Below are 9,377 nucleotides of genomic sequence, written 5' to 3' on the forward strand. Positions count from 1 at the left end.
GAAGAAAGAAGAAGAAGAATATAAGACAAGCTGAGTGAGACATGATACCTAGTGTCCCTTGCTGGTGTCAGCATCATTGCATGGAGCGTAATTGCAAGACAGGATCGTTTGCCTTAACTGGCCGCCCCTCCTGCAAGCATGTTGCTCTGTTGAATGATTCTTCCTGTGTCGTGCGGACTTGATGTGGCTGTCAGAAGTAGCTCTCTGAAGGAGGCGTGCTGGAGCAACAGGGAGGAAGAAGAGTAGGATGGGATTTCTACTGTTGGCAACTAGATGAAGGTCTCGAAACTTGTAGTCCCTATAGCTGTGAAGAACCCCAATATACGTCTCTCATGGTGACTGACGTAGGGCCAATTACAGATCAGCTGGGACAACCGAATTCCACGGTCCTGTGCGCAGTTCAAGTAGTAACGGCTTTCGGGTTGACCAAGGGTTGTTGTGCGTTAACGACGGAGAAGCGACGGAGGCAGTTGTGTTGAAGAAATGTGGTACAGGATTATCTACAAGACCAAGCAGTGACGTCGCCCAGCCAGAGACAATGGACGTCTGTCTACATATTTCATTTTTTTAGAGTAGGATGATGTATATTTGTTTAGCTAGGATGTATTTTTTTTTTTTTTCGTTAATAAAGTTGTTGCACACAGCTAGCTTGCTTTAGCAGTGTTGCAAAAACTTTATTTCGGGGAGAAGGGGAGATGTAACACTGTAAAAGTGTTTGAGTTAGTTTATTTAAAATATATATAGAGTACATGAGTCACAGACAAGGATCTGAGAGGCGCCAGTTGTCTGCCTGAGATCTCACACCTCAAAGCGTTAATGACCTCAAGTGACCTGAGGTCAGATCATGAGAATTTCACCTTGCTTCCGCTAAGCTCTTAATTGTAGTCTGGTAGCCTTCAAACAAGCCGACGTTTAAGGAGTGGCTTGGTAGTGCCGGAGGCTATCTACTTGTGGGCGGAGTTAGCTACTAGGTTCCCCAATATAAACTCGGAGAGCTATCCAGCAAAGAGCATTAACGAGACAGAACAGCACACGAGCCAGCAGAGAGAGAAGACAGCCCTACCAGGGAGGCTGTCGGCCGGCAGGGCGGGAGTCTCTGTCAACTACAGACCCCCCCCCCTCTCTATTCAACTTAGACTCAGTCCTCGGTGAGTGAACATTAAGGTGACTTGGTCGTGTTTTACAAGTGTTGTGTGATGATCAGGGGCAGTCAAGTTGTAGGGTTCTCAGATTCTTGGAGGATGACTCACTTTAAATATTAAACTGGAACATTTTAATTGAATTGCTAAATTATGATACTTCATGGGAAATATAATTATGAATTTATTATTTAAATTGTGTTTAACTTTGTTCCCTAGAGATTTTGAGTTGAGGTGAGAAAGCCTCTGTGGTTACTGGTTTCATGATATTAACGAGTACATGTTTGGAGTTGATACATGGTACAGAGGGAACATACTAATAATGAACTCATGATAACATCTTTTGAGAATTTTGTGATACAGGCAAGTTCCATTCCTTGTCTTGTATGTAATGATCATGAATGGATGGTGGCAGCATTTCGTCTTCTACTATCTACTCTACTCCTACTATCTACTCTTCTCCTTCTACCTATCTACTCCTCTCCCTCCACCCCTCTCTAAACTCTCACTTTCAACTAATGACCATCCTCGCCCCTCCCACCTCTCTCCCTCTCACCCCAAACCCTCACTAATTACTTCACTATTCATTTCTTTCCTTTCGCTTTCTCTTATACGTTTTGTGGCAATGATTCTGTATTCTAGAGTTCTCTCTAGAGTTCCGGGTAGCTGATCCAGTTACGGCGCCTTGTACTCTTAGCACCTAGGTAGTCAAATACCTAGGTTACAAGGTGTTGAACGAGAGAGGCTGCCTTAGGACCTCTGGAGGGTGCTCTAGAATAGTTAGCTAACTGGGGACGGGATAACGGACTAGAGAGAGCTGTTTCCCCCGGCTTCGTTAGTTAACTGGGGGGTGGAATAATGGACAAGATAGAGCTATTTCCCCCACCCCCCGTTACAGCAGTACACATTTTATGTATTAATGTTTTTTAAAAGCTTTAACAAGCCAATTGCATTTCTAAGTTTTATCTGAACATTTCAGTTAGTAATGACATGTCAATGTGACCTTATTGTGCTAAGGATATTTTCTGAACTTCTTAAGAAGTGTTAGTACAGAATTTAATTGTTACCAAATAAAGTAATTAAAAAGGAACTGCAATAAATCAGTTACAAAAAAGAAAAATTACATGCTGCAAATTTTAGAACATAATAAATATTAAAAGGAATGGCAGATGAAGTCTACTTTACAAAGAACTATAATTAACCCATCTGTTAGACCACAGATCAACTTGGCAATGCTATTAATATTTTAATTAATCTAATGAGGATTTAAATGAAAAATTATTAGTTTGATAACTATTTATTTTTTACAAAATCCACAAGAACTACAGAATATGCATGTGAATGCATATATTGTACTTAAGCTGCCATTTGTCATGCAATGAATCCTAGCCCTAACTTACTTGCCAAACAGGACGTGTTTCCATACGTCATTGGTTTCAGCCTTGGACAGCTGCTTGGCTACTAGATGGCACTCTTGCATACCTCCTCGGTCTTTTATCTCATTGACGGCGTTTTCTCCAGAATGAATTGACCCTGCTCTTTTTGGTCCATTTTTAGTACGGATTGAACCATTGCACGGTCTGTCATCCAGATTTTCAGTTCCTTTGGTCGACTGAAATGGAAATTTTAAGTACTATAATTCAAGGGTAAAGCACTTTACATTAGTGTCTAATACACAATAAAATATTACTACCAAATTTTCTATTTTAACCTTTTACTATCTTTGATCTCTCATTCACTCTAGAGCACCTCTCGGTGGATGGCCACATGGTAGCACCAAGTATATTACATTTCTTTATACATACTTTCATACCATTTACCACAAACCATTTTTCTCTTTCTGTTAAATCTAATTTCCCAATTCACTCATTCTGATATTAAGTAATCTACCTGTGTCAGTTCCAGGTCCAAAATATTTTCCAATGTTGGCTCCATATGTTGTTTAAGAAAGCAAACCAACTAATCCTAGAAAATCTTCTCCCTCAGCACTTCCTATTTTATTCGTTATTTTATTTGTTAAATTTATTCTTTTATTCATTATTTTATTCCTTATATTTATTCTTTATTCGTTAAATTTATCCTTCCTATTTTATTCGTTAAATTTATTCTTCTCAATTTAAGGTCACCAATAATGCAAATAATGTTAGATCTAGATGCTTCAAATATTTCAATTTTATATTTCTTCCTTCAATTCTATCAAGGTTTGGTGGCCTATACATTACAGTATACAGTATGACTTATGAAACTGAATTGAAATCATTGATTTCAATTCAAACAGTTTTTGTGGGAATCAGATATTATTACATTTTAAACATTTATTATTTTAACTAATGGCTACTTTCCTTATTTAATCTTCCTATCAATGTACTTAAAATTTTATATCCCTTAGGCCTTCAATTTTTAATTCTGATACTCCTATTTCTACATTCATCAACATTTGTGGTTTCTGTGCCCAAAAGAGCACTCAAGTCATCTATGTTACTTTGAATACTCCTATTTGTGTAATATATGTTCATCTTTTCCTCCCCCCCACTATTGCCTTGAGAATACAGTACATTACTAAATAAAGATACTTGGTTTCCCCAACCCCCACAATTTTGCCTCCACGTTCCCAGTTCAATAATTGTGTTAACTGTTTCCCCAACAGTAAAAACCCACCCCACTATCCTCTACCAGTTTGAACCCTAAAAAATTATCCCCTTCTATCAAGGCAAAAGTTTACAAACCTTTCTTATTGATCCCTGAAACCTTTTTCTTAAAAATGGAGATGCTCCATCTTGGTTTTCCATATGATTGGAGGCATTGTTTTGCAAAGTTCCTAATACTGGTCGACCAGGTGTGCGAGGCGTGCGTAATGCTTTCAGAGGTGATCTATTGCTAAACCTATACAGAAAAAAAAAAATTGCAATTAGAACATTAAACAAATTTAAATATAGATCCTATGGTATTATAACTAATAAAACTTTGTTTTTACATTTTAAGTTGCACTGAAGAGCAGATAACCATAAACAAATTCTAATTAGCACCTTCAGTGCCATACTAACTAGCCTGCTATGTTTGAGAGGGACAAAGTTTGGATTGGGGAATGAGAAGATTTTGAAGTGTCTTGGCTCTGGGTGGCTGTGTTGTATACACTTTAGCAATACCTCTAACACTGGACATTATTTCTGTAGTGATATTACTAGATATTATTGCTATTCTTAAATTAAATCTATAATTTAAACATTAGCAACCAGCACAATACTGTATAAATTTATTGCCGTTATCCAGATAAGGAGAATCTTTGAAACTTTATTAAATGTCATGACTGCCACATATTGTATCAAGAGTTAATGTACGTGGTATTAAATTATTTCAGTTGTGAAGAAGGAAATGCCTGGTCTTGAATCTACAATGCAAAGGACAATGGACAATTTAATTAACAGTGTTGGCAAAGTTTCGACATATTTGTAATCTCATTAAGCAAAAGCATTAGGAATAATCTTTAATGACCTAACATTTTTGCAGCACAGATAGCCAATAAAAAATATTTCAACTGTCCTCCATACTACTATGAATATTATATCCATCCAGGATGTAATTATGGCTGGATGTAATACAATCCTTAACAAATTATATATGGTAGTTACAGTACTGGCTCAATGCAACTTACTTGTAGAGTTCTCTACTATCCTTGAAGTCATCGGGTCGTGTTGTATTTCCACGCACATCTTCAATCAGGCCAGCTTTTAAGAATTTTCTGAAAATGATGAAAGGGGATAAATGCCAAATCACAGCTCCTAGCCTGATCATCTGGGATTTACATGAAACCATAAGAGATATTTACAACCTCAAAATGACAGGCAAATAATGAACTGCTATACAGTACTGTACTATACAAATTATATGAATATTTGTAAATACAAAATGCCACCCCCTTTCCTATGTACTGTAGGAGCTAAATATAGTACAGTACAGTATATTTAAAACAAATGCACACACACACACAACCACAGGGAAACAAGAACAGAGCAGATGTTGTGATGAACCAGCACATGGTTGGTAGGGAGTGAAGTCCAGGGTGGGTGGTGGTAGTGTGATTGGCAGTGCTGGTGGTTTGTATAGCGAGGTATTGGCCTGATTAGCCAGGACATTAACCTCACAATCAAAACGTATCTGCTAAGGCATCTTCATAAACTTGCATTGTCAATTTACAAATTTAATTAAACAGGCACTTTACTTGCATGCTGATAAAAGATTTAGAAATACTCCTGGCAATAGGATGTAAGAATTTTGTTATATATATTGTAACTACTATGTATTGTATACATTTAAATAAAAGTACCAAACAAGCATTATCTCTTAAGAAAATCAAGCAAAATTTTTGTATAGGCTTTAATAGCTCTACAATTTTACATCAACAATGCATCCTTATTTCCACAAGTAGTTCAACAAATAGATACACATGCAGGCAATTAGTCACAATAACGTGGCTTAAGTAATTTGACCAGACCACACACTAGAAGGTGAAGGGACAAATCAACTTGAAAATGGTCCAGGATGGACCGAAACGTCGTCGTCCCTTCATCTTCTAGTGTGGTCTGGTCAAATACTGTAGACACACAGTTTAAATGTGACCTTATGATATAGATCAAGAATATAGTATAAATATTTGATCTTAAGACAGTTTTTCCTATATACTGTACCTAAGAAGTTTAGCAGTCTGGTCTCTTGAAACACTGTCACCAAAGTTTGGGTTACTCTGTAGGTGATTGAGCAACCAGTCAATGGCTTCTGTAGCTGTAAAACACCTGTCATATTGCCGTAAACCCTTCCAATGTCGTGAGACTGGCATTCCATTGTAGAAGGACCGTACTGCATCATTCCACTGAAAACATATCCAAAATTAGGGCTAAAATTTGTATACAGCATATGTAAAATAATGCACATTCCATATAATAAATTAAATGTGTTTTCAATTCCTGTCAAGGTACTGGATATCCTGTATAAAGAACCTAAGCACACCTCAAAATACAAGAACATTTATATTTTATTAAAATATTGACAGTGTGGCATATGTTTATGATGGGCAGTAGTCTATGTTAATGTATACTATACATAAATTCATTGCTCTAATAATACAGGAAAATTATATCAAATATTGCAGTAAGTAATTATCAAGTGTTAGAGATGTGTGAATTTCCATACTAAAATATGTGGACCTAGTTGTGCACCCATTCATTTTCACACCAAAATTTTCTACTAACTGTGGTCTTAACATTTTAGATAATCTAGTGATAAATTGGAGGCAATTATACACAATACTGTAATCAAATTACAGCACACTGTAAACTTTCACTCCCCTTAAAAATAAAGTAATTTTACAATCACTACCTTATATTACCGATTTAAGAAATATTCAACTTATCTTTTGAGTTTAGTTTTTGGAAGAGGAAAGGGGAGGATAGCAAATTAACACACAATACAGGTCAGACTTAATCATACAAAGTAGTGATATTTCCTAGCACTAGGAATAAAGCTAGTCACCAGTAGTGTGTTGAGCACAGTCAGTTCATAAACCAAAACGTCCAAGGAACAATTCCTATGCAAGACCAATGTGTCCTTAAATATGATGCCCCCAGTTCACTTTGGAGTAAATAACCCACGAATTTAGCAACTGGGTGATTGGCATTCTGGTAAAGATCAGTCACTCCCTATGGACCTCTGAAAGTATAAATATAACATAATATAACCTAATGGTAACTAATGTAAATTTTCACCTTTATTATTATTATTGCACGATTCCTATCCACGTTAACCGAGAAACCTTACCTGTATATTCACGAGCTACAATCTCGAGAATACGAGTCGTATTGTACCAATGATGGTTTCTCAACGTACCTTTAAATCCTAACCCAAACCAAACCAAATGATGCATACGAATTTTACAATTAAAAAATCGGGATTCGTCCCAAAGCCTGTGCAAGATTTTACCGCACGCCATCCCTGAATCCTTGTCCCTGGTCACGCTAAGCGCTAACTCACCAGTTTGGTGGCACGGTACGGCCCTGTGATACACTGCTTGTTGCTCATGTTGGACTAGATGAGGAAGGTCCAGGAATATTAGAGAGAGCCCAGATAACACACACCATCGCTCACGACTGTGTTGACAACATTCAAAACTATCTTGGGCGCCTCGTCCGACCACCTCATTGGCTGCCAGGCTACTACAGTGTTGCCAAATATATCAATATCTGCTTTCTTTTTATTTCCCTAATACATTTGTTTTTGTTATATTTTCACTTACTTACAACATTTCAATTATTAATAAATAATTTTTTATTGTGGGGGTCTCATATTAAAATAGAGCTTGAAAGATTAGATGGATAAATTTGATGTGGCATCGAGTAAAAGACCAAAAACAACAAAAAGCAATTCGTAATGAAGTTAAATTTATTTAATTTATACGCCTATATTTCAATATTCATAAACAGTGCAATAGATTTGATTAAATAATTTTTTTAAGGCAAGTTCACATGGTTCACATGTATGATAACGATATTTTTATTTGTATTAACAAGCCGATGCCATATTTTATGGGCATTCCAATGGTGCATAATAAATGAATATACTCACCTAGTTGTGCTTGCGGGGGTTGAGCTTTGGCTCTTTGGTCCCGCCTCTCAACCGCCAGTCAACTGATGTATATATTCCTGAGCCTACTGGGCTCCATCATATCTGCATATTTGTGTATGGAGTCAGCCTCCACCACATCACTTCCTAATGCATTCCATTTACTAACTACTCTGATACTGAAAAGGTTCTTTCTAATGTCTCTGTGGCTCATATGGGTGGATATGGTAAATGTGGTAAAACCCGCAATATTTCAGGAAATTAGGGATGACAAAAGTGCTGGATAGATGTAATTGTTAATGTAATATGCTCCCTTGAAGTCTGATAAAGACCTTTTGTGTCTTCTGTAATCTTGTTTGCGCTAACACTCAAAGGATGAGTATGGGGTGCACAATAAACTAGCAGCCTCTGGAGGCGACAATCAAAGAAAAGTGGCCGCTGGCGGCAACAATCAAAGCAGAATAGCGGCAACAATCAAAGAAGAGCGGCCTCCAGCGGCGACAACCAAAGCAGAATAGCGGCAACAATCAAAGAAGAGCGGCCTCCAGCGGCGACAATCAAAGCAGAATAGCGGCAACAATCAAAGAAGAGCGGCCTCCAGCGGCGACAACCAAAGCAGAATAGCGGCAACAATCTGTAACGGTTCTATTGTTACGTAAAGTATGGTGACAATAAACACAGACACTAAGATACTATATATATATTTGGTGTAATATACAGAAGGTGAGTTGATTTCACCTCAATACAAGAGTTGATTTGTTTTTTGTATTGAGGCTGGTATTTTCTAAATTGATTCCATGTACAGTATGTCTAACCATCCTGTGAGATGGGAGTATTAGATAAATTTATAGCTAGTTTTTTATCTACACTGTAATATTCCATATAGACTAGGGTAGCAGCACATTGCTGTGTATACCTAATCTTCTTAATAAAAAAAATCAGTAATAAAGATTTTAAATTATAGTTTGTATTACAAATACAGTACTGTATTATCCTTATTAAATCATGTTGACCATGGATCATTAAGATCTCATGTTGATATGTAATACAAGTCATATTTCTTTTGAACTGCTAATCATTCATTAAATTGTGCATTATGTCTCAATTTTTCACTTCCTTGGATATACTGTACAGTACAAAAAGATAGGATAAAAATAAACCAGTAATATTTCTTTCATTATATTTTTCATTTAAATAACTGCATCAATATTTTTACAGCTGACAGGATTTGTTTTCCCATACAGGTGCATTGTTTGTTAAAAAAAAATTTGGTTTATTGTTACACACAATGGTGCTACATAGCCTTCCCAGCTTGGTGCCTTCTTTTAATACTTACTGATTAAAAAATAAATAATAAATACATTTTATTCAGGAAAAGTACATACAGTTGATTTACAAATATAATGATGGATTTATAGGCAGAGCTAGTACATACAATACCTAAAGCCACTAATACTCATAGCATTTCGGGCAAGGTGTGGGGGAAAAAAACACAGACTAAAACTTAATAGTAATCGGGATTAGGTATAAATTGTGTTGAAAGAAGGAATAAAAAATACAAAAAGGGGGTTAACATAGCATAAATCAGCAATTGCACATGTTGGTGAACAGCGTTGTTTAAAAAAT

The 9,377-nt window shown here is 36.5% G+C and overlaps 1 protein-coding gene across 5 annotated transcripts in view; it reads right to left on the reverse strand.

Moving 5' to 3' along the window:
• Window positions 1–7,340, reverse strand: part of LOC123746804 (DEP domain-containing protein 1A) — a 50,014-nt gene extending 42,674 nt beyond the window's left edge. For all 5 annotated transcript variants that reach the window (XM_045728560.2, XM_045728558.2, XM_069319461.1 and 2 more), the window contains exons 1-5: window positions 7,164–7,340; window positions 5,825–6,006; window positions 4,792–4,878; window positions 3,866–4,022; window positions 2,540–2,751 (exon numbers count right to left, since the gene is read on the reverse strand). In XM_045728560.2, coding sequence (XP_045584516.1) covers window positions 2,540–2,751; window positions 3,866–4,022; window positions 4,792–4,878; window positions 5,825–6,006; window positions 7,164–7,211 — 686 coding nt within the window. In that variant the 5' untranslated portion in view covers window positions 7,212–7,340. The remainder of the gene's footprint in view (window positions 1–2,539; window positions 2,752–3,865; window positions 4,023–4,791; window positions 4,879–5,824; window positions 6,007–7,163) is intronic.
• Between the last annotated feature and the right edge of the window lie 2,037 nt (window positions 7,341–9,377).

The sequence above is a fragment of the Procambarus clarkii genome, chromosome 93, assembly GCF_040958095.1.
Source record: "Procambarus clarkii isolate CNS0578487 chromosome 93, FALCON_Pclarkii_2.0, whole genome shotgun sequence".
Lineage (NCBI taxonomy): Eukaryota > Metazoa > Arthropoda > Malacostraca > Decapoda > Cambaridae > Procambarus > Procambarus clarkii.